At 43.4% G+C, this 25,811-nt stretch overlaps 1 protein-coding gene across 1 annotated transcript in view; it reads right to left on the bottom strand.

The window, feature by feature from the left end:
• oplah (5-oxoprolinase, ATP-hydrolysing) overlaps nucleotides 1-21,134 on the bottom strand; it is a 28,515-nt gene extending 7,381 nt beyond the window's left edge. Inside the window, exons 1-20 of the mRNA XM_083778170.1 lie at nucleotides 20,985-21,134; nucleotides 20,230-20,446; nucleotides 18,230-18,421; nucleotides 14,642-14,756; nucleotides 13,449-13,572; nucleotides 12,622-12,817; nucleotides 12,298-12,463; nucleotides 11,883-12,021; nucleotides 11,159-11,226; nucleotides 10,564-10,736; nucleotides 10,239-10,382; nucleotides 8,803-8,915; nucleotides 7,135-7,305; nucleotides 6,377-6,514; nucleotides 5,868-6,006; nucleotides 5,052-5,164; nucleotides 4,148-4,299; nucleotides 3,588-3,748; nucleotides 2,151-2,252; nucleotides 1,820-1,994 (exon numbers count right to left, since the gene is read on the bottom strand). Of these exons, the coding sequence (XP_083634296.1) occupies nucleotides 1,820-1,994; nucleotides 2,151-2,252; nucleotides 3,588-3,748; nucleotides 4,148-4,299; nucleotides 5,052-5,164; nucleotides 5,868-6,006; nucleotides 6,377-6,514; nucleotides 7,135-7,305; nucleotides 8,803-8,915; nucleotides 10,239-10,382; nucleotides 10,564-10,736; nucleotides 11,159-11,226; nucleotides 11,883-12,021; nucleotides 12,298-12,463; nucleotides 12,622-12,817; nucleotides 13,449-13,572; nucleotides 14,642-14,756; nucleotides 18,230-18,421; nucleotides 20,230-20,400 (2,752 nt within the window). The 5' untranslated portion in view covers nucleotides 20,401-20,446; nucleotides 20,985-21,134. The remainder of the gene's footprint in view (nucleotides 1-1,819; nucleotides 1,995-2,150; nucleotides 2,253-3,587; nucleotides 3,749-4,147; nucleotides 4,300-5,051; nucleotides 5,165-5,867; nucleotides 6,007-6,376; nucleotides 6,515-7,134; nucleotides 7,306-8,802; nucleotides 8,916-10,238; nucleotides 10,383-10,563; nucleotides 10,737-11,158; nucleotides 11,227-11,882; nucleotides 12,022-12,297; nucleotides 12,464-12,621; nucleotides 12,818-13,448; nucleotides 13,573-14,641; nucleotides 14,757-18,229; nucleotides 18,422-20,229; nucleotides 20,447-20,984) is intronic.
• Nucleotides 21,135-25,811: the final 4,677 nt, after the last annotated feature.

Genomic DNA, 25,811 nt, shown 5'->3' with positions numbered 1-25,811 from the left:
AACTCATTATGTTATACTTTAGCTATTGAAAAATTGATCTACAAGCTCGTAGCACGCCACTTGGGCTCGTGAAAATGCGGCACAAAATATATATTCTTTCAGAAGACTTTTTTTTTTTTTTCGGGCCTAAATGGGTTAAAATCGATGATCAATTATTTTGTTTATAATCAATGAAATCAATTAGTTCGATTTACTGTTGCACTCCTAAAGGGCACCAAAAAACCCACACAGTTATCACAGAGTCACGTTGATGCTATTGCAATGTTTATTTTAGTCAGCATTCCTCAGATACCGACATGGATTCTTGGGATTTACACAAATCACAGAAGTTCTCGCTTGTCTGAATCCTCTAAAGTCCATTGAAAGTCTGCCTGCATTCTTATGGTTCATTTATGTTCTTTGCAATGTGTGCAGCGTTTCGCAGTGAGACCAGTATCTCCACAGAGGCCTGTACTTAATGCTAATGTGAGTGCAGAATTTGCTCTGGTTATCGACACTGATGCTAATGACCCAACTGGCCTGGTAAATAGTTTCATGATACATATCATATCATTGCATTTTAATGACGTCACATGCACGCACATACACAAACATACACAGAACAGCTGAAAGCCTAGTATGAGAGTTTTACAAATGTAAACAACTTGTGACAAATTAATTAATTAATTGTGTGTGTGCACGCACACACACACACACGTGCCTACTACTGACTAGGCTACAGCCTACTTAACCAGTCAGACATGGACCACTGATATGCATGAGATGCGTCGGCAGGTTTTGTAGCCTGGAAAGGTGCTAATGGGTCAGGCAATTTGTCTATTGTTGTCGGGGGAGCCGACAATTTTCTCACCTCCATCTTTAAGCCTATAGCTTGGGCAAGAAGATCCCCATTGTGTTGTAGCATGCACACGCGTGCACCGTACATGCAAGTGCACATGAAAAGAATATTGGTACCACACCGTGGTACTGCGTTCTACGAGCATGACACCACTGGTTACACCCCTATTGTTTACCAATCATGATGTCTGAAGCGACTACAGCGTTTGTGAAGGCCTCCCCAAAGTTAAAATTTCGGATGAAATCTTTATTTATTTATTTGTTTTCTCCCCAATTTCCTCGTTATGCAAATGTGAGATGCATTGTGAGCTTGTAGATCTGCTATAAAACAAACTTAAAAAACTAAAAACTATCTTGAATAAAATGTGAAATAGTTTTAATATTTTGGAAACACAAATCTTGTATGGTGGTCCCTGGCACAGAATATTTTCAAATGGGCAAAAATGTGGTGGTCCTTGACATAAAAAAGTTTGAGAACTACCGTCTTACGCATCGAACCCACCAAATGAGTGTCCGTCCGCGCAGGTCTATGTCGCTGTATTGCGCGAGCGACTGTTCTCGCCAATCCCGGCCAAACCAGGATGTCGGGTCACCCCATGTAGTATGTAGCCTACAATGTATAATATAGAGTGCACGCCTGCGTGGTATCGCCAGTGAGAACGGCTGCATTCAATAACATGGAGCGGAATAAAAGCAGCGTCCTGTGGGTGGCAGTACCTTCCTCCTGGAACACCCCTCCTGTGACCAGTTCGAAGGAGGTGAACACATACCTTCCTCCTGGAACACCCCTCCTGTGACCAGTTCGAAGGAGGTGAACACATACCTTCCTCCTGGAAGACCCCTCCTGTGACCAGATTGAAGGAGGTGAACACATACCTTCCTCCTGGAAGACCCCTCCTGTGACCAGTTTGAAGGAGGTGAATACATACCTTCCTCCTGGAAGACCCCTCCTGTGACCAGTTTGAAGGAGGTGAACACATACCTTCCTCCTGGAAGACCCCTCCTGTGACCAGTTTGAAGGAGGTGAACACGGCCCCCTCCTGCTGCAGGGTGGTGGAGTGGGGGGGCATAGAGCCAGGTGTGATCCCCCCGATGTCCGCATGGTGCCCCCTGCTGGCCACGAAGAACACCGCACCACTCACTCCTTTTCTAAACACCTGTGGGGGAGAGATGGGAATTAAAGCTGGTCAGAGTTAAATGGGGAGCAGGATCTTTGAGAGTAGGTAAAATGGAAGAGAATGGAAGGAGACTTGCGCAGACAGAAATAATTTCCATAGAGAGAGAGAGAGAGAGAGAGAGACTGACTGACTGACCGGGGTAATGACGGTGAGGTCAGGAAGGTGGCTGCCTCCGGCAGACGGGTGGTTACTCAGAATCACATCACCTTCTTTCAGAGTGTTCCCCAAAACTCTAATCTGCACACGGAGCGGACGAGAGAATAGAACACATGGCGTTTCAATGTGTGAGTGCATGCATGCACACAGGCTGCAGTTTGTGTAAAACAAAACAACCCAAAACAACCCAATGTGTCGCAGCGCGACGCGTTGTGAGATTGATTGTATATCTGCTATTTTGAGCATGAAACCCAGCATAAAACTGGATCTCTTGTCCACTAGTCCCTTACTAACAGTCTAGTCTAGTTTTTATTTGTTGACGAAATTGTCAATATATTTAGTCTTAGTTTTAGTCATCATAGATTCGTTTTCGTTTCGTTTTTATTTAGTTTTAGTCAGTGAAAAAAGGTAGTCGACGAACATTTTTCGTCTTAGTTTTAGTCGACGAAAACAACACTGACTCTGATATGGATGAAAATAAATGACCAAGGGTGTGGAATCAAGGCTACCTACAATGCAGACATATCCGTTTCTCATTTCTTTGTAACTGTTTGTAAAAAAAAATCTATTCAATTTAGATAGCATGTTACTTAACAGATGCTAGGTTAATTGTTTACCCTATAGTTACATGTACAGTTATTTCGATAGTATATTGCTACGCTCTTGGTTTACCTGGGAGATCTATAGTGTATTTCAAGTTGATGCTTTGGCAGTAATCTTGTCTATCATAATCTGACGTGACGGTGTCATAAATCTGCTCATCTCCTATATATTCCAGTTCCTTGCGGCACCACTGTCTCTATGCATTCTATGTATGTGATTACCTTGCATCTGCTAAATGCCAGAAATTGCAGCACTTCATACACATTTCTGCAGTATACAACGTACCTGGTACTGAACAGCCTCCTGCATGGCTCCCAGGTGAACACAACGTACCTGGTACTGAACAGTCTCCTGCATGGCTCCCAGGTGAACACAACGTACCTGGTACTGAACAGTCTCCTGCATGGCTCCCAGGTGAACACAACGTACCTGGTACTGAACAGTCTCCTGCATGGCTCCCAGGTGAACACAACGTACCTGGTACTGAACAGCCTCCTGCATGGCTCCCAGGTGAACACAACGTACCTGGTACTGAACAGTCTCCTGCATGGCTCCCAGGTGAACACAACGTACCTGGTACTGAACAGTCTCCTGCATGGCTCCCAGGTAAACACAACGTACCTGGTACTGAACAGTCTCCTGCATGGCTCCCAGGTGAACACAACGTACCTGGTACTGAACAGTCTCCTGCATGGCTCCCAGGTGAACACAACGTACCTGGTACTGAACAGTCTCCTGCATGGCTCCCAGGTGAACACAACGTACCTGGTACTGAACAGTCTCCTGCATGGCTCCCAGGTGAACACAACGTACCTGGTACTGAACAGTCTCCTGCATGGCTCCCAGGTGAACAGGGATATGTGGGGCGTTGGACACCAGGCCCCCGTCAGGTCCAAACACAGCACAGGAGAAGTCCAGGCGCTCCTTGATGTTGGTAGAGATGGAAGTTCTCTGGAGAACGCGGCCCATCTGTTCTGTAAGCGGGAAGAAGGGGTGAATGGTCTGCGTTTCTACAGCTTTATCTAAATTGCTTCACAATTTGTTGTCATTTGGTGGGCCGACATGTTTAACTCACGGTACTACACTTGTTGACATTCTTGCCGATCATAATCTCTATAAAGCATACTGAAGTGTGACTGTCTTTCTCTCTGGAGACAGTCATGTGATCAAGATCAAGTATGTCTCAGATGTTTCAGATTCCGTTTCGATTGGCTATGATTTGGTTTGTGAGATATCCCTGTACGTGTACGATCTGTTCAAAATTTTGAATCACACATCAAGGGGTCTCTAACAACGCGGGGCGCCACAAAGCTTACAAATGACCGTCAAACTGGGTTTTGATATTCCATAAGGTTTTACTAGTAGCCGCTGACCTGCGATGCTCATAAAGCGGTGTGAGAATATGGACAGCTGGACTGTGTTGAGTTCAGTTCCCAAGGCACAGTACGGGTCCGCGCCCACCGTCATGCAAACATCACCGCTCGCAGTCAGCTGGGCCTGGCAGCACGGCTCCACCAGGATGGTGCTGAAGGGATTAGAGAACATACACATTCATAGATCATTGGGACATGATCTGTCCCAATAATAGAGGATGATAGCCTAGGCATGACATGCTAGGAGACACAGACAGTACACTGTGTTTAGCCGTTGTGAGCCATCTGGTCATCCTCTGTCAAATCTTCAGTTTCTACCCAATTCCATCTTTGCCAATTCCACATATCCATGTTAGACAACCACATGCCACCCTGACACAAAACAACGTAGTCACTACTACGCTAGCCTGGGGTCCACCTATGCTTTCTATGGCATAGGCAGCTCCCGGCCGGATCCGCCGGGAGAATCTAGACACAGCTGCGCGACATGAGACTGATTAATTAGAGCGACAGAGAGAGAGAGGAGTGTGTGTGTGTGTGTGTACATGTGTGCGTCAATTTAACAAAGATGCAGACAATCCGAAATCAGCAGAGAGTGATCGACGTTTGTGCTACTCTATGCCGAATTGAAGTGGACTCGGACCCAGACCTTTTTTTTCCTCCCTGGAAATAAAAACGCATACTACGCTGCTTCTTTTCACCCGGAAAGCATAATGAACCGTGTGGTTCACACTACCTCGCACAGATCCAAACCAGCTGGGGACCGACCTAGGACATTTTGCTGGTTGAGGCTGGGTCTTCTCTGCGCAGTCAACATTTTCATGGTTTCTCACTAACAAATAGCAGGTCCGTTTAGTTTTATGTCATGTGACTAGAAGCCGGGACATCATTGGGTAATGCTCACCTGTTCTTATCAATAATAATGGCTGGTCCCGTGATAGTGTGACCACACTGCAACTCCTCCCATAAATACACACTGGTCTCCAGGTACCCATCCTCAAAGTAACATCTGGTCATCTGCGGATATGAGCGTAAATGAATAATAATGCATGAATATTGTACAGTGATTATCAAAGCTTTTAATAGAAAAATAATAAAACATAACTCAGAGAGCGTACAAATGGAACCAAGTGGACCCGTAAGGGTCCATTTGTCCATTTGTCCATTTGTCCACTGAGTTGCAGACCAGTAAGAAACCCTGATTACTCTAAAATGGGGATTTCACTTTCAAACATGTTTATAGTCATTCTAACATCTACTCTGGCTTTTTTTAGCACGCCAGACAGCGTTTTAGTTGCTTGATTCAACATAAAGCAACATTACTCTTTTCATTTAACTTTTATAATGTTTTGGGAAAAATAAAAAATAAATGGTAATTGAAAAAACATGCCCCGTATTAGAAGGACGATCAGTCAATAGAACCAAGGACGAGTGTTTTGGATGAATCTATTATGTTTAAATTGAGTTTTCCGTTACAATGGGTTTATATACAGTAGGTCTGGTTAAATCAGTATCAAATACCGGTACTGAATCAAGCAACTTGAAAACGGTCTAAAAATGTCTATGTGAGAGTAGACATGTCCATGACCCCAAACATGTTTTAAATTGAAATATCCCATTAATGTTTTGAGTAAGTGAAGTGGATTGCTTTTTGTTAGATGATTTTTAATTGGTTAATTAAGTGGTTAATGCCAAACATGTAGGACAAGCTGACGGGTACCGTGACAGGTTTGGCTTGTCCGTATCCCTGGTTTGACTCAGTGACAGACTTTATGCCAGACTTCCCGGAACCCCTCACTCTGATGTCATCCACCATGATGGCTCTGTCTGGGATGGTGAAACCAAACTCCTTCAGATAGCTGCAGGGAGACAGACAGCGGGAGGGAGAGAGATGTGATAAACATGAGCAGTGTAAACGAGAAAGCTGTACTTGATCACCGAATGGGAGGCTAATGTAACATTATCACCAATGGAAGAAACCCAATGAAATATGAACATGAGTCTGCAGCTATTGATTATTAGCAATTATTCCATCGGTTACTTTTTCGATTCATCCAATAACAGAGATTATTATTATTATTATTATTGTGCTATATATCAATGAATTGACAAGAAAACATTCTTATAGATTATTTTTATAATCAACTAAATATAAAATAAAATAAATATTTTAGCAAATTTCTTCACAAAAACAATGCAGTTTCTACAAGCGGACACACAGGAACTCACCGTGTGGTGAAGGCTGCGCGGAAGTCACCAGATGCGCAGGAATGGGTGTTGCTGGGGTAGCGGTCGGCGGTCACCATCAGAGCGCAGTCGGTGCCTTCATAACGCAGGTGGAGAAACACCTCAATGGTGATCTGAGAGCTGAGAGGAGAAGAAGAGACATGGTCAATGTCTTCACAGGGCATAGCAGTGGCGGCCATTTTCTGGTTCCACCATAGCAGGTTATTCCTAACCCTTCAGCACCAGTTCCCAAAGTGGGGTCAGGCAGGGGACCACCATGGGTCCTTGAGGGGGTTCCAAATGGTTCCCAGCAAAACGAACAACACTTTAAACACTTAAACAACTATTTTATTTTCCGACTGTTCAAAGAGGTTGTCAAATCTTCTCTTATATATATATATATTAAAAAAAAATATATATATATATATATATATATATATATATATATTTTACTGATATGTCCCATATCATGGGCATGCCATGGACATCAGGAACTTCCATATATATCGGCATACAAGGGACACAGACAGAGAGATATACAACTGGTACTCTGACAACGGCCACAACAGGTATAACAGGTATTGCAATACCGGGTGGGGCATGCATTCCCAACTTGAATCGTTCCTGGCACAAAGTATTTTAAACGAGGTCCCACAGCCAAATACATATCAACTTGGGGGTCGTTCATGTGAAGATGTTTGGCAACCGCTGCCCTACAGCAGCGTCACGTGTGTGTGTGTGGTGGTGGGGGGTGCTGGTACCTGTGGAAGCCACGTGCGTGGAGCTCGTCCCGGCAGCGGTGTGACAGCAGCTCCACCCTGCGGTCCAGCTGGTGGAAGGAGCACTGCTCGTACTGCAGCGAGCACGGCTCCTGCACCTCCTCCACCACGTCAGCCAGCGCCAGGCCGTACGCGGACAGCACGCCACTGTACCTGCAACCACAAGAAGGTTAAAAACCCTATATCCAGGCTGTACGCTGACAGCACGCCACTGTACCTGCAACCACAAGAAGGTTAAAAACCCTATAGCCAGGCTGTACGCTGACAGCACGCCCACTGTACCTGCAACCACAAGAAGGTTAAAAACCCTATATCCAGGCTGTACGCTGACAGCACGCCACTGTACCTGCAACCACAAGAAGGTTAAAAACCCTATAGCCAGGCTGTACGCTGACAGCACGCCACTGTACCTGCAACCACAAGAAGGTTAAAAACCCTATAGCCAGGCTGTACGCGGACAGCACGCCACTGTACCTGCAACCACAAGAAGGTTAAAAACCCTATAGCCAGGCTGTACGCGGACAGCACGCCACTGTACCTGCAACCACAAGGTTAAAAACCCTATAGCCAGGCTGTACGCTGACAGCACGCCACTGTACCTGCAACCACAAGAAGGTTAAAAACCCTATAGCCAGGCCGTACGCTGACAGCACGCCACTGTACCTGCAACCACAAGGTTAAAAACCCTATAGCCAGGCCGTACGCTGACAGCACACATTCAATGTACCTGCAAACACAGTCACAGTGGAAGGAAGAACTCTTTTTTTGACGGGCGCTAGCCCCTCATATGTCCAGCTTTGAGGGCGACACAAAAGTGTGTAAACACAAACATTGAAGACAAAAGTGAGGAAAGCAAATTGTGATAGACCAGAATGAGATGATGTTCAGTATGATGACGTATGTTAAGAGCGTCCCTCACTTAACATCCTTTTTTAAAACCCTATATATTACAGTGGTTCTCAGCCTGTGGGCCAGGGGCCCATTGGTGGGCTGTGAGGATATCGCGGGCCCCCAAATAATTGGCAACATTACAATTGTATTGATTTAATTACCATTATGTGCTTGAGTAAATGTACTTAGTTAATTTCCACAACTGCATGGAACAAAAACAAAGTGCAGATAACGGACAGATCGCAAGCACACACGCACGCACGCAGAGAGCAAGCACACAACCAAGCACCCCGCCCACCCTGCACGCAGAGAGTTTCTCTCTCTGCAACAGTATTTCCCGCCACCTGTCAGTGATTTATCACTGAAAAACAGGGCCGATACAACATGCATCTGTCCGTTGTCACAAATCACATCATAATTGACAGCACTAGGCGTTATAACTCCAGCCAAGCACACACTGGGGGCTCGTTTTCACACTCTGTTCAGCTGAATTCAACACCTGTCCATGTTCCTTCTCAGACAGACATACAGTACAGAACATGTTGTACTGTACACGCATGCAGCCCCCATTTATGAATGAACACAGTCTTCACTCCCATTCACACATACCTCACATACCTCAATACAGTACATGTTGTACTGTACATGCAGATGCGGAATGCAGCCCCTTATGAATGACCACATTATTCATTCCCATTCACACGTACAGTTAAATACAGTACATTTTGTACTGTACGTGCAGTCGTGCATGATTCTTACTTATGAATGAACACGGTCTTCATCCCCAGGGCCCGCGCAATAGCACACGCATGCTGTCCCCCCGCTCCCCCGAAACACGCCAACACATGCTGGGCCGTGTCGTGTCCCTTGGCCTGCAGGGAGACGACAGAAGATGAAGAGAGTGAGTTGAGAGCAGTGGTTTTCAAATTCTGTGGCAAGCGGTTGTTGTACCAAAGTCCATGTGTGCTTTGGGATTGTCAAAACTACCCATTATACATAAAACTATAAAAATGTCTCTTCACAGAATGTTTGCCTATTATGACATGCCCACCCTAATAGAGTTAGGGTTGAAGAGGTTAAGACCAGTTTTGTATGAAAAGGATAGCGCACGCACATCCCATGGCCCAGGTGCAAGACAAGCAGCAGTATCACAAAATGAAGTAGTGTGCTTACTGGAAATTCTGCAAAAAGCTCCACTGGATTTTATTGCGTTAACGTTACGATTAATCAGCTCTTCATCAGGACTTACATGTATACAGTATGTACAGTATGTCCTGATGAAGATCTGATTGATGGAAACGTTGACCCAATCAAATACAGCGGAGCTTTTTGGAGCATTTCCAGTGTGCAGACTAAGGTGCTATTTACACGAGGATGGTGTTCATAAAAAACGGCAAAATAAAGTACCGTTTAGCGCTGTCATTTAGACGAGAACGGTGTTCTCAGGAGGTGAAAACGCATCGAAGTGAAAACGCCTCCCAGAGTGCAAATCTTTGAGAACACCGTTTCCTATGGTCTCCATATAAACAGGCAAAACGGTGAATCCGCAAAACTTATGACATCATGGCTCACGTTAATTGGCTCACAGCGGCAGCGCATAGCCTATGTTTATTACATTGATGCAGAGCAATATCATTATGATATAATGGAGTTCCTGAACAAGCCTCCCTCCTCGCCTACAAAGTGCTGCTCATCAGCGATGTTGAATGTAAAACCATGATGTAAATAAAAAGCCTTGTGAAGTTGTGATAGACGGCAGCCGCGGCAGCAACGTTTATTTAATAAATATATATCATCCCGTGGCGCGCCCAGAGCAGTGTTGCGCCGCTTGCGTCTTCTTCTTGTACGTGGGTGACCTGTCTATTTGGCAGCCCGTTATCGCCACCTAGCGACAGTATAGCATAATAGCACATTATATCATAACTTGTGCGTTCTCGTGTAAAGGGTAAGAAAAAATGAGAACGCAACGGGACTTTGACGTGTTATATGGAGATGGTCCCCGTCTAAAAGAGGCCTAAGACACATACTGCTATTAGGCGAACAGTTAATCGAATTAATCCATTAAGACAGTAATCGATAATTAAATCAATCCCTATTTTGGCCATGTCATTATAGGCAAAATGTTTCATTTCAAACATTTTCAGAAATATTGAAAATACAAGTTTGCAGCCCCATCCAAAACTTCAAAACCCAACCTGTGTCAGAGCTCTGATTGGCCTGCACATGGCCTCGTTAGCAACACGGACGAATCCCATGGCAACCTCCTCCACACTCATCTCAGATCGGCTGCCTGCATCTTTGCTTTTGTGTGAGTGGCCAGCCCCATTGGTGTTTTTGGCCTGAAATGAATGAATGAATAACCATAATATTAACACTGTATGTAAAATCTTACAATTGCTGCAATCCTGTACATATTTGTATTACTTCTATCCTAAATTAAATAAGCCATGCATCAGAAATACATCATGGCAGCCAGCTTTGTATTTACAGTAGGTAGGTATGCCTAACACATTTTGGTACCTCCGATTGTTTCGACAGTTCGAAGTTGATCTCCTGGGTAAGAAGGCGGAAGTGCTTCATGGTTTCCTCCAGCGACAGGGGTTCGTTCTCTCCGGGCCCAAAGATTCGAGGGAAGAAGGAAGGGAGAAGCCTCCCCAGCGCTAAGTTAGCATCTGTCACAGTCAGGGGGCCACCTAGAAGAATCGTGCACAAAACAACTTTATGTCATGGAACTAGAGTTCGAGACAGATTCGAAATTGAATCCGGAGTTAGGCCGGTTTGAAGCTTTTCCCTAGCAAGACCAGATTATCCCTCCAAAGAGAGAGGGGTGCATGAAGCTGCCTCTGTCCAGATTCTAAATGTTAATTGATTTTAATCTGATGAAGTGGTAGAAATTAACCGCCGCAAGAGTGCACACATTTGTACACTCTCAGTGTTATGGGGTCTGTGGCCCCATAACTGTGGCCCCAATACATACCAAATTGGGGGTCCTTGAAATTAAAAAATAAATACATTAACTAAACAAAAAAATGTGTACAAGCAAATAAGCAGTAATAGGAGAAGGAAACAGTGTGACACAAACAAAGGATCATGTGAGGAAGTGAGAGAAGGTCACCTTTTCTGTAGCAGGCAGGACCGGGGTGAGCACCTGCAGACTCTGGGCCCACCACAAAGATCCCAGACCTGAAACACAGCAAACACAATGAGAGACAAAAAAATATAATAATACACTTTATTTATATAGCAGCACCTTTTTTGACAGTGTCACAAAGTGCTTAACAATATAAAAACAACAGTGTTACATAACAATCAATAACAATAAAACAGCAGGCAGAATAAAATGACATTATCAAGGGAATTAAAAAGGCTTTCCTATAAAAGTGGGTCTTTAATTTAGTTTAGGAGCCTTTGTCTAGGCCTTTTCAAGCCTAGACAAAGACTAAGAAAGAAGCAAAAACGGTAATGGTATAATCTTATCTATCTATATACTAAATGGAATCTCTTGTGTGTCTGTCTATCTGTCACACAACATTTGGCCCCGGCATAACTCGGACAGTGGAGGTCAGCACATTTAAATTGGGATTATGTTTTCAGTCACGCAGAGGGCGTCTGTCTGCAGCTTATCTTGCAAATCTCTACAACAATCAGCTCATATCTAATCACATTAACTGACCACAGACCTTCTTAGACCAGTGTTTCTCAAACATAGGGCTGCTACCAAAAATGGGTTGCGGAGCCATTTCATTGAGTCACCAATTTGTCAGTGCTGTATACCCAGTGAGCCTCGTCTCATTTTGACCTTCGTAGGTCGACCCTCATAATCACCCCTGTGCACTAACCTGAAGAAGAGGCGTGAACCTCCACCAGCAGCCACAGTGTTGATGTCCAGCTGGGGGGCTTGCAGTGTCACCCCTGCTGTGGTGGCCTCAAACACATGCTCATACTGGCCCGCGTAGCGACTCACGTCGGTGGAAGTGCCTGGAGGTGAACCAGAGAGTCAGGGAAAAGGAATATCTGGACTTTGATAGCAAAATCTATACCTGTATTACGTATAAAATGCAGGATTGTCCGATCTTATGAACCTTTTTCTCTATAACCACCCTTTGAATATCTACAACTACTCTTTGAAGGATACTGGTTCGATTGAATTTGTCCATGCTGAGTAGTGTGGGGTTTTGGGGCAGTCAAGGTTCACATTATATTCCTATACGAGTGTTCTGTGCGTGTAATAATATCCATTGTTTTTCTTCTCACCGCCCATGTCGAAGCCGATGACGGGCCTCTTGTTCGTCTGGCTGTAGGAGGTCATTGCATAACCCACCACACCCCCTGCTGGGCCAGAGAGGACGGCCCGAGAGCCGCAGAACTGCTCCATGGGAGTCAGCCCCCCGTCGGACTGCATGAAGAGCACATCAACATCCTGGCAAGAGAGAGAGGGGGGAGAGAGGTGGTTATTTCACTGTAAAGAAAAGTGTGTTAACCAAGTGGTGGGATGGGTTCGGCCACTAGTAAGTGGTAACACGTGACTGACATATCTGCGTAAAAACCCACAGCACACACACACACACACACACACACCTTCAGGGCACCCTTGAAGCCGGCGGAGAAGCCTTTCAAGTACTGCCGGATCTTTGGGGTGAGATAGGCGTCGGCACACACCGTGTAGCCACGTGGCACTGCCCGCACCATGGGCATGACCTCACTGGACAGAGACACCTGGGTGAACCCCAGGCGACGTGCCAGGGAACCCACCGCTTTCTCATGAGTAGACCACCTGAGAGACAGAGAGAGAGAGAGACAGAGAGAGAGTGAGCACATTGGGAGAAGCAGACATGATTATGTTAAGTCTGACATGCAGCCGTTACAGTAATGCATCTTCATTGTTAGCTTACAGACAGCGCTGTGTGTCAGGGGTATTGTTTATCTTTTAAAGACGTGTAAGAGTGTAAAATGGGTCCTTCCAAGCAGTGGTTCTCAAGTTTTTTTTACTTTTTCTTTTTCAGCTATTCAAAGAGCGGATTTACAACCTCACAATCATTCTATGTCTCATATCTTATTGTCACGTCATTTATCCAGCACTATATGTATTCCCTGTCTGTGTATTAAACTTGTAGAGTGATACTGTCTCTGTGTTGCGTTCTTGTTCTCCCAGGCCCACCGGCTTACCCAAGGAATTCTTCAACTGAATCGTCACACACCACTCAGCCTGTTAGAGCCAGACCGAGGGTCTTCTGGAGATCACAACACTTGCCATGAAAATATTTGACAACCCGTGCATTAGACAAGTGAATTAACACCCCCAATTTTGATGAGCAGAATTGGCCCACTGCAAAGACAAACAGAATGGAGGAGACCATCATGATTAAAGTGACTCTATGATAAAGGTGCATACGACATGTACTGACGTGTATGAGTGCAGCAGCAGAACAGCCACACTAGTGATGCCACGCGACAGAACTCCTCTCAAGTCTTCCTCAACCTGCTCCAGATCCAACTCCCTCCACACCTCCAGAGAATCCCCCGTACTGCCTGAGGACCAACAGTAGGTGTGTGTACATGTTAGAGAAAAAATGCACAGTAGTGAAAAGTGTAGAGGAAAACAAATAAACAAAACTTCCTGGCAGATTTACAGTGAACAGAGAGACAAGAAAGGCAGGAGAAAGACATTATTAAAGAGCCTCAGGTCGAATTTGAACCGAGGAAGGAATACGCTAAACTGTATAGCCTTATGTGGTACACGCGTGACGCTATTACTCTGTGATCCATGGTGTCTGCGTATGTCAATATAGATTAAATTTATTGGGGGGGGGGGGGGGTAGAGTGGCCGGTAGAGCTCCTCCAGATTTGTTGTCGAAGTGTCCTTGAGCAAGACGCTGAACCCCTAATTGCTCCCGAATCCTGATGTGCAGGTTGGTGCCTTGCATGGTTTCATCCACCATCGGTGTATGAATGTGTGTGTGAATGGGTGAATGTAATGCACAGCACAAGCTATGTAAAGAACGATACAAACGCTATATAAATGCACAATTTACACTAAGATAGGTCCTTAACACGTAAGTTTCCTTTTTGTAGCAGATTGAGCTGTGAGTGTGATTAGTATCTTTGTGGGGGACATACAGCACTATAAAACTAGATAAAGTGCCCCTCGGGGCACATGTCTCCACCGGGGCAGGGCAGGTTGTGGCCTCCTGGTGGCGCTATGATAGGCCAATGTGAAAAGGGTGCCATTTCTTCTTACGCCTTGGATGGCAATTGGATGATTTGAGGCATTTTGTTCCAAAAATAATATCCAAAATTGTGTTTTTCAAAAGACGGCCTCCTAGTGGCGCTATAACAGGCCGTTCTGGACAATTTGGGGCAGAGGTTTATCGTTGGCATCCAGGGAGTGTGCATGCAAAATTTGGCACCGACCGGGTTAACGGTGCCGGAGATTAGCTGGTAACAGACAGACGGACGCACACACTCACTAACGGACTCACGGACGGAGTGCAAAACATACCCCATGCCTTCGGTCTGGTGGAGACAAAAATGCTATCATAGCCACTAAAGATATATATAAATATACACCAATTAATTTCACATCATTTGATCGTGATACCTGTAACAATGCGCTTGAGCTCCTTCCTAGGCAGCTGGCAGCCATCTTGTCTGAGAACGACTCGCTCGTCCACCTCAATGACCTCATCGTACAGAACCTCAGGCATTGACACCTCCTACACGCACGCACGCACGTGCACACACGCGCACACACACACACACACACACACACACACACACACACACACACACACACACACACACACACACACACACACACACACACACACACACACACACACACACACACACACACACACACACACACACACACACACACACAGTGCAAAAAACGTTATTTATCCCTTAGAGGAAATTCCTGTGGCAGGCAAAGTAACAAAAGCACACAATGCATGACAATAGTGGTAGGAAGTGTTGTTGCCTGTTGAAAAAAGCCTTAGGTGCATTTAAGATTGCAGATCTACAAGCAGATATACGCGTCACAGCGTATAATTAACATATCATTGAGTACTACTGCACTACATCAGACATAAGGATAAGCTCGTTTATCTAATGCCTCAATGACTGATGTTTACTACCACTGATCTCTCATAGTAATAAAAAAGCAGTGGCAAATTATTATCTTGTGGCAGTCCCTCAAACTGATGACCAGACTTTACTGAAAATGGAGGAGGATAATAACGATGCATTTCAAAGATCAGTTTAAGGACACTGTAGTTCACTTATTTTAGGTTGCTTTGCATAAGAATCAGGGGTGTCTGTGGGGTCGCCTGGGATTGATAAGTGACTAGTAAAACCATTAATGGAACACTGGGCTGGGGGCAAACTCCAAACCTGAAGCCACCATTCATTCCCTAAGACACAATGATGTCCCTCATTGCATCTCAGCTACTAAAGAATAGCATACATGATCCCATGTGTGGCTAGGATATGGCATGTTCTTGTTATTGGTGGTGTTGTTACTGTTGTGTGTGTTGGTGCATGCGTGGTGTGCATGCATCTGTTCAATATTCATGCAGCCAAAAAATTCCAAAAACGCCCAAAAATTCAACAACAGCTGCAGTACTTGGAAACCGGCACGTTTAGGCCGAAACGTGTCAGTCTCTTATTAAAGTTCTACAGTACTGCATTTGTTGCTTAAATGTACAGTATGTCCTCCAGTTTTCCCCCAAACCACTAGTGTTTTACATTCCTTTAATAACACGGAATCTGAACCTGAACAGTGAATTTGTGTCTGACTTCATTCAATAACAGCCTGGCACTCAACTGCTTAAAGGCCCAGTCCAATAATGGCACTTTCCTTTTCTAAAAACCCATATAAAGAGTTAATCAGAGAATTGTATAGTAGATGGAATTCTTCCATAGAAATGGCTCATTACAATAGCTATTTGTTTCAACACAGTGAGACATTTTCCCACTGTTGCAGTGACATACTGTAGCTTGTGAGACCTTGAGGGCGGAACCCATTGACATAGGCAGTGATAATAACACAATGATCAGTATTTGTAAATGTTGGCATTCAATTCCCTATTTCGGTTCAGGGAAACAGCCTAAAAAGAAGACATTCTCTCTCACATTCATCACGACAAGAGAGAACCTTTGGCTCACACAAAAGGCTTTCACATCAGGGGACTTTCATTGTTCCCTTGTCTGTACTGTGGGTCCACTTCCAAGTGACAGGCCAATGTCAACAGAGCAAATCTCCCACCTCAGGCTACTACAGGCTATTACAATTTTACAATTTAGGCATTTAGCAGACGCTCTTAATCCAGAGCGACTTACATTTAAGCAAGAACAAAGCATGGGAATACATCACATAAAAAGCATTTATCATGAAACATGCGTAAGCTAAGAAAGTAACAGTGGAATATTTATATAGTGAAACTATACATACACTATACATATAAACTATACATCTTTACTACTATGCTATATATGTGTACTATGGCGTGCTATGACTACATACAATACAATTACAGTGCTGTCTACATAACATGCTATAAGTCTGTATCAAATGCTATATAATCCAACAGAAATGCTATCTAAGGGTTTAGGGTAAGTGCTAAGGGCCATGATGGAGTCTGAAAAGGTGGGTTATTGCACTATACAGTTTAAATAAATTGTACATTTACAATTCATAGAATATAGATCTAGTATATTTTAAATACTAGAACGGTGCCCGTGGGGCCTCTACAGCGGTGCCCGTTGGGCACTGGCATACTTGGAACGATGCAAGTTGGAAATGCATGCCCCACCCAGATATTATGTCTCTCTCCCTTTTATGCCCATATATGGAGTTCTTTGTAAGGCACTCCCAAATATAGAGTATATGCAGCCAGCTTATGGAGTTCTGTGTCAGGCATGCCCAAATATGGAGTGTATTAAGGCCAGAACAGGCCAGCTCCATATATGGACGTTGGGCAGGGGCCCGGTCCAGAGCCTGGGCAGAGGCCTTTTTGGGGCGGTTCTGGACAACCGTGGGTCCGACCAACTCAACACCAGGCACTGCACCCCCTGCGGTGGTGTGGAACGCGTGTGTCGAATTTGAAGTCGGTGGGGCTAACGATTCTCGAGTTACGTGGATTACACACAGACATACATACAGACAGACAGAGACTTAGTGCATTTATAGTAGATAGATAATATTTAGAATGTTTAAAATATTATATTATTATATATTTAGAGGTTATGCGCGTGACATCATCGTACCCGTAAAGTGTTGGGTGCATAACTTTATATTTGTAATATATTACATATTATTATAAGTAATATATTGTATTACATATTACTGTTTGAGCAAGAGTAATACATTAATATTACTTAAACTTTATTGGCCATGCACCCCGTTACCTCCTGACCTATAGCTGACACCCCCCCCCCCCCCCCCCCCAGCGCTATGTCTCGTTGTATTTGGCCGAATATTATACATTTCTTTAATACGATTATAGCAAATAAATACAGAATGTCACTGCACTGAGAGACATGCAGCTGCTGTTGCAGCTGCTCTATACAGACGTATAGAGGGATGTATACATTCCTAGTATGATTTTGATAATAGATTACTGTTTTTTTGTTAAGTAATGTATTATATTGCGCGTTACCGCATTTCGGTAACATATTACGTAATATATTGCGTTACGTAATGCGCATTACCCAACACGTAAGTTATACGGGAACGCCTACAGAGTGGCAAAAAACTACTTTCTGGCCTTGACAGTCCATTCTCCACAGAAACGTCCTATCTGATTGAATTAAACAATGTTAAATTCACAAACATTGCAGAGTATATGCTATATATATATGCTTTTTGTTTCCTAAAAATCCACCATAGACATGCTATGCGCTACTTTCTGTCAAGAAAGTAGTGAGTTTGGAAGTGCTCGTTTTCAATAATGCAACGTCCTGCTGCCGCCTGCCTTATGTGCAATTTAGAAACATAAACAATGACTGCCTCACTGTAAATTCTGCAGAAACAATGCTGCTTCAAGCCACAGAAGCAGGACCGGTTGAGTGATTTCCAACGAGTGCTTCCAAACTCTGCCTAGATGAGGGGGGCGTGTCTTAGTGGAAAAGTGATGCATGATGTGCATACTCTCTGTAAGTGAAGAGAGATGAAAGCATTACTGACCAAATCGAACAGCTTGGGTCTGGCCTGTGTGCCAATATGCAGCAGGTCCTTGAAGCCCTTGGTGACCAGGAGAGCAGTCCTTTCGCCCTCCCTCTCCAGGAGCGCATTGGTCGCCACCGTGGTGCCCATCCTGATCCAGCCAATCAGAGAGGTGTCCACGGGCTGGTCACGGGGGAAAACCTGCCCCGTTTCCTGTCGAGACAGACACACATAATAGGGGAGGCTGAACAAACAGTCAAAAAGGATGCGCACGTCTAAACCTATAGGCTGGGTGCTGGATAAAAATAAAGTCATAATGAAGAAATGAAGGAATCCACACACCAATGAATGCTCCCAAAATATCTTTACTGATAGGTAACAGCCCGAAACGTTACCTACCAGTAAAGATATTTTGGAACTTTCCACCGAACTGTTCTCATGGACACACATGTCTTTACACACAGCCGCCTTCATCCACCACCCCCCCCCCCCACCACTCCCCCTGCAGCTAGGTATCTTTTTTTCCTCCCCCCGCGCAGCTCATCCCTTCGATGGCTTGCGTAGGAAGAGAGCTTTTTTATGCCTGGCCCAAGCCCTCGCCACCCCCACCCAGAAACGTGCCTGCACAGCCGAGTATTATCATCTTACTTGAAATGTGATGTGATGTCTTCTTACCCCCACCCCCCCCCCCCCCCCCCACCCCCCCTATCCTTCTTCTTCCTCTTTTCTTTTTTTCTGATGCAAGAAAGCTGAGGGCAGCGCCGAAATATGGCTGCAGCTGTGTAGCTCTGATTGTTGTCTCTATCCCCGTAACTGCAATGAGTGCCTACACAATGACAAATTCCTATCAACTTCTTGACATGGCAAATAAATTATTGAATCTCTTGAATCTCTTGACTGTCCTCAGAGACGCGAGGTTACTCCGTGGTGAAATAAATAATAGGCTACAAGAGTGACAGCTTGGCACGCGCAACAGAATGCAGCCTTGTAACTAACTGATTATCGTGTATTAATCTAATTATAGTAAACTAATACTATTACACTAAAATGGATAAAGATGAAGGGAAAATAGATTTGTTATAGTACAATAATGTTTCAAGTTTACACAATCAACACAAACACACCCAAATCAAATCATATTATGGCGTGCATGTTCAATCAATTATTCCATCAAAGCAAGCGGCATAAACAATAATAGTTTGCCTCTTCTACAAAAATAAAACGTACACGTTAGCGTTCTCTTGTATCATACCAGACTATCCAGCAGGACAGTCAAGACAGGCAGTGTCGGTAGGCCAATCACAGGCAGGCAGGGCGTCACCATGCCTATGCTCGGACACAAACGGAATTCACGCATGGGGAAAGGGTCACTCTACCGAATGGGATTTTTTTTAGGGGCACCAAATAGATTGGAGAGCTGTATATTTATGTATTAATTAATTGAGGAGATCTCATGGGGCCCCCTGACTCATTGAGTCCCCATGATGGAACTACTTCACACTTCAGCCACCTGGCCACATTGTTTGTTGTTTTTAGGGGCCCCGAATGGATTGGAAAGCTAAAAAAAAAGGCCCCCTGAATGCTGTTTGGTGCCCCAGGTGGCCGCCTAGTTTGTCTAGAGCTAAGCACGTTAGCACGGCCCTACCTGAATGAGCATGTGACAGACAAATAAAACGTCTTGAAGTGACTATATGTGATATTTTATTTTCAATAGTCACTCAAAAAAAACTTTGCCGTTGGCACAAACGTGGCCACTTACGCCCAATTTCTAAAACTTTTATTTTATATATTTTTGAAATAAAGAAGAAGAAGAATTTTTTTCACCATTTCTGTCTGTATGACATGCCCAAAAAAGCTGGTTAATAGCAATTAAGTGATTGATGAATGAACTGTTGCAGAAACAAAAGGTGGAAGAAATGTGAATAAAAGACCAGAATGTTTAGGTTCAATGTGAAAGGGGTGGCAATTTCCATTCCCTGGAGTGGAACCCCCAAATGACACCCCTGTCAGTCCCTCCCTACCTGCTCCAGGACTCTGCGGATTCCCTCCGTGGGGGCATCCCTGTAGTTCTGAGGGTCTCGGGACAGCAGTTTCAGAACTCTCTCTCGACCATCTGGCAGTCTGGCGAACACATCGGTGAACGTTCCACCACGGTCTATAGCAAAGTCAAATTTCCCCCTTGTCTCAGCCATAGGGAACAGAGGAGAAAACAAGCTGTTCCTGGGTCTGTGTCAAGTTCTGAAACATGAAGGAGACAGAGGAGAAAGTAAACAATGACCGCCTCACTGTAAATTCAGCAGAAACAATGCTGATCAAACGTAGCATACATTATTGACAAATAATCCAACTCATTCAGTCCTCAACACTGCAGTGCTAATGCATAGGTGAACCTTCAAGAAAGCTGCACATTTTCCTTCACTGAATTCTTTGCTTTTGGCCGAATGACATGCCAAACATACAATATAGAAACACAGCTGAATGTGAACCTATAGCAGTATAATAACATGGTGGTAGTATATAGCTTCCAAGCATGCAGGCTCCCACTAAAAGCCTTCCCGAACAGACTACGACATTACAAGTTATACAACTGTAGTAACTACGCGTGAACAGACTGTTGAGTGAGAGCTCACAGCCCTTTCAGGATATACATGCAACGTTTCCAACGTTTAGTTCTTGCTGTGCATGCACGCAGTGTAAACAAAACTGCATATGCCGAACAGAAACAGACTGACGGAAAGAGTGAGTGCTACAGGCTGGCACCTGCTAGCCGTCTTACCTTCTCTGTTGCAGCGAGTTGAGATCTGCTAATCTGACTGTGTGTGTTCACACTGTTAACTCCACAGTACAGCGCGATTGAGAAATCCTCTTCTCCCGGACCCTCCCTCTTTATAGTAGCCCGGCCAGTGTGCGTCCTTCCGCCGTCGTGTTTTATTACAGCGGACACTCACTGGGCAGGCTATCGTAAACCTAATGTTGCTGCGCGTCTGTTTGTGTATTTACGGTACACGCTCTGTGGACTGTGGAACCAGTGGAGCCAGGATCTGGCCAGGATACCTAAAGGCTCTCTCTGTCACATGATTGATTGAACACTTGGATAACACAAAAAGCCCTGAGGGCTTGATTCCATTGTAGTTCTGTGTATTCAATTTATCAAGATCAAGATGTATGGGGATTATTAAACAAAAAGGTCCACTTTACTTGACCTGAATGAACTAAAATGTCTGAAAAATGTGCAATAGCCTACGCAATGCATGTGGGTACAGAGAGGAGAGGAGCAATCTCTTGTCTTGGCATGCAGCAAAAGATGTTGCAAAAGGTTTTGTGTTAAAATGTAAAACTTTAGGAGGAAAGATAATTTGGAACGAAATTATGTAGCCTATGTATGATACACCCCTGAGGTTAACACTAGAGGGTATGCTATGCGCATGCATAACATGAATGTAGCTCTGGTCCATAGCCTTCAACATCAATGGGACAAGTGGCAAGTGGCAAGTCGAGTGGCAAAGTGAGTTTAACATTGTTTAACGTTGTTTAATGCAATCAGATATAGGACTTTTCTGTTTGGATGTATGGGCTGTCAAGGCCAGAAAGTAGTTTTTGCCACTTAGTAGGCGTTTCCGCATAACTTCCGGGTATGATGATGATGTCACGCGCATATATACCCTCTCAGACTAGATTAGAGTGTGTGAGAAGATTTTGTTTTGTTTAAAAAATATTTGTCAAATCTGTCAAATATGTAGGCAAATTACATCCTGCACACAATTCTACATTCATTCAAACGCTGAACTCTGACTGGGAGATAGTGGGTATTACTCAGAGTCTAATGATCATAACAATGTCCTGATGTGAAAAGGAGAAAACAATCAAAATCTGTTGGAAATGTTAGTTTGATTTGATGTGGTGTCAAACTTAAACATATTATGTTGATATGGCATACTATCGAGAAAATGAAAACATGGCATTTCATGTTACTGCATGGGTTCTATAGGCACACACAGGGGTATGTTCTAAAAAGCTTGTGTTTGAAAACACAAAAAAATTATGAGAGCTAACTATGGCTGAAAAGTTACTTTGTAATAATGATAGACTTTTGGAAGATTGGAGCTTTGAACAGGGGCTAAACATTTCTATCATAGAGTTTAGTTTCAGATCGAATCACTACAGAGCACCTCAAGTTTGCCAGCCCAAATGTTCGTCTTGCCATTTGTTTTACTGGGTTATATGACTCATGGTATGTTGCCAGTTGTGACTGTTACTATTGTTCCTGTCATCAAGGTTCCAGCTGGCATGGCTGAGAGCCTGGATAATGATATACCGCCAGGCCAATTGCACTAGTAGCCAATGTGGTACTACTGTATCTAAAGTCCTGGAAAGAATTATCTTATAGTTTGTTAATATATTGATACCACAACCAGCTTGGTTCAATGCTAAGCATACTGATTTGAGTATCTATGCCTTGAAGGAAGTAGCTGAAATGTATAAAAGATGTGATTTCTTTTTTTTAAATTGGCTTTATTTGGTCTGAGTTAAATCACCAAAACATGTTTGCGAAATTAAGTCAAAGTGCCTGGTATCAACTCAACTAAAAAATGTATTGTCACAGCACAAGCTGACAGGTATAAAACCATGGGTGAAATAAAATTATTTGTCGTACAAGGTCCAGCCACCAGTTAAAGAAAGAAAGAATGAGTGCATAGCAAAAAAAAAAGAGCAGTGGGATCAGCTATCAAAAATAGCAGCAGATGTAACTAGAACTGCACTCTGTCGAGTGCATACTTGCTTGTTGCACACTAGTAGGCCATAAATGGCCAACTAGTGCGCAAGCAGAATGCGCAAGTCCTTTCGACCGCTGTAAACTGTCAAATCTCAGTATCTCTGTGAAGGAACGTTTGAAATGATTAATGTTTAGATGTAACTATTTGCTACCTACTTTATACATATAAACATCTAGTATTATTAAGTATGATTCAAGTTTCTATCTATATAAGAAATACTGTTTTATCGTTGTAGATATATTCTGGATCCCTTTTTAGTTTTTCTAGTCATACACATACACACCACGTACTCTGGTCCCAGCAGATCAGGCACAATTTGCTATTTAATTTTTTACTGATTATGTATATAGTATACGTATGACTAGCTCTAAATGATGACGTAAGAAATATATATAGTATATATATAGTATATAGGCATATACTATATACGTATACATATATACTCTATACTCTATACTGTATAAAGTGTGTAGTTGTAAGTTGATTAGCGGTATACTGTGGTTACTTTGCGCCAAAAACCGTGACAGCTGTTCCGCCATTTGAGGCTTACGCAGAAAAACATCAAATCTGTGCCTGTGTTGCTGGACCAAATGACCATATTTCTTACGTCATTATTAAGAGCTAGTCATACACATACACACCAGGTACTCTGGTCCCAGCAGATCAGGCACAATTTGCTATTTTATTTTTTACTGATTATGTATAGAGTATAGAGTCTATACTGTACAAGTAAGACGCGCAAACGCGGGAAGCGAACGCAGCTCGTGTGTGTGTGGTTGTGTGTGTGTGTGTGCGCTACAGCTGCGCCCTGTGTGTGTGTGTGTGTGCTACAGCTGCGCCCTCTGGTGGCGGGCGGGTGGTGTCACAGCGGGACACACACACAGACATGATCAGCAGGGTCTCATAGTAAGTGGCTCACTGCGTTCGCAATAAAGTGTGTAGTTGTAAGTTGATTAGCGGTATACTGTGGTTACTTTGTGCCAAAAACCGTGACAGCTGTTCCGCCATTTGAGGCTTACGCAGAAAAACATCAAATCTGTGCCTGTGTTGCTGGACCAAATGACCACAAATGACCATATTTCTTACGTCATCATTTAGAGCTAGTCATACACATACACACCACGTACTCTGGTCCCAGCAGATCAGGCACAATTTGCTATTTTATTTTTTACTGATTATGTATATAGTATACGTATGACTAGCTCTAAATGATGACGTAAGAAATATATATAGTATATATATATAGTATATAGGCATATACTATATATGTATACATATATACTCTATACTGTATAAAGTGTGTAGTTGTAAGTTGATTAGCGGTATACTGTGGTTACTTTGCGCCAAAAACCGTGACAGCTGTTCCGCCATTCGAGGCTTACGCAGAAAAACATCAAATCTGTGCCTGTGTTGCTGGACCAATGATGACGAAATGACCATATGTATATGTAATGACCTGATTATGTATATAGTATACGTATGACTAGCTCTAAATGATGACGTAAGAAATATGGTCATTTCGTCATCATTGGTCCAGCAACACAGGCACAGATTTGATGTTTTTCTGCGTAAGCCTCAAATGGCGGAACAGCTGTCACGACGAAGGAGACCGGGCGAAAATATTACTTGCGCGCTCTGCTTGCGCAAGTAATAACATAAGGTGTATGGTTCAAAGGAAAATATACATTTAAGAAGCAGCAGATGTATAACAAACGTTACAGAGTATATAAGTGCCAGTGCCAGTGAGCTGGGTTCAACAGCTGCTGAATACATTGATTAATAGGTCAAACGGGTCAAACATGATGGGCAGGGGGGTGCACATGTCTTCCAAACGTCCCTCACTACATTTTAGCACATACTTCTCTCCCTGACCAACAATCAGCCTACAACACTGACTAGCAATAGAGAAGAAAAAATAAAAAGTTTCAGACTTCAGACAGTGCAGCAGCAGACAACAACAACAGTAGAATAGTAATACAAAACGTAAACATATTAAAGAAAGGGAGAGGGTGCAAAAAAGAGAAAGGAGATAAATTAAGCTGAATTGGAGAATATATTTGAAATCATGTCTGAAATATTTGAAACTCATGTACAATTACGCCCCCTTGTGGCTCTATGTGGTGTGACACCAGGAGAAAACGCCTACATTTAAACAACATGCCATGGCTTTTGTAACTTTACTTGAAAACAACATTTAGCTTCAATTATACAATTTACAAGCAAACAATGAAATATGAAATGCACAAACTGAACTATTGTTTAGCATTTAATTAAGCCCCATTACATTTAGGTTTTTTTTTTGTCCTTTAATACGACACACTGAGATGGTAGATCTTTGATTTGATTTGATTTTTTTGAATTAACCATTTAAAAAGGTTATCAGTCGCAAAAAAATATATTAGCCAAACTGATAAATCAGCCGGGCTCTAGACAAAATACCACATTAGTACAATTAAAGTACACGAGACATCAATGTTGTAAACACAAAAGGGATTTATTGACAATTAAGGCACAAAGGTATATCATCAACTCTGAGCTTATATTTTACAAACAAGTAGCATGAACTATTCAGGTAAAGGCAGTAGTAGTGTCGTCAAGAGCATATAAGGGCAATATGTTATATAAATGTAATCACCTTATAGGGTATTTACTAGTGCACACCCATTTCATTTATGTTAAGTTATTGCCATTCAGTGCGTTTACTTGCACAATGTTCTGGATATGACCTCATATCCAGGTTGAGGTCATATTCAGGATATTTCCAATCGCAAGAATCCCTTTATAATGGCCTGGAATATGTATATTATTCCCAAATATTATGTTGAAGA

Source organism: Protomyctophum parallelum (genome assembly GCF_964188405.1).
Source record: "Protomyctophum parallelum genome assembly, chromosome: 12".
In the NCBI taxonomy this organism is placed as follows: domain Eukaryota; kingdom Metazoa; phylum Chordata; class Actinopteri; order Myctophiformes; family Myctophidae; genus Protomyctophum; species Protomyctophum parallelum.
The sequence above is the reverse complement of the archived record's forward strand: the minus strand, read 5'-3'. Positions and strand labels throughout refer to the sequence as shown.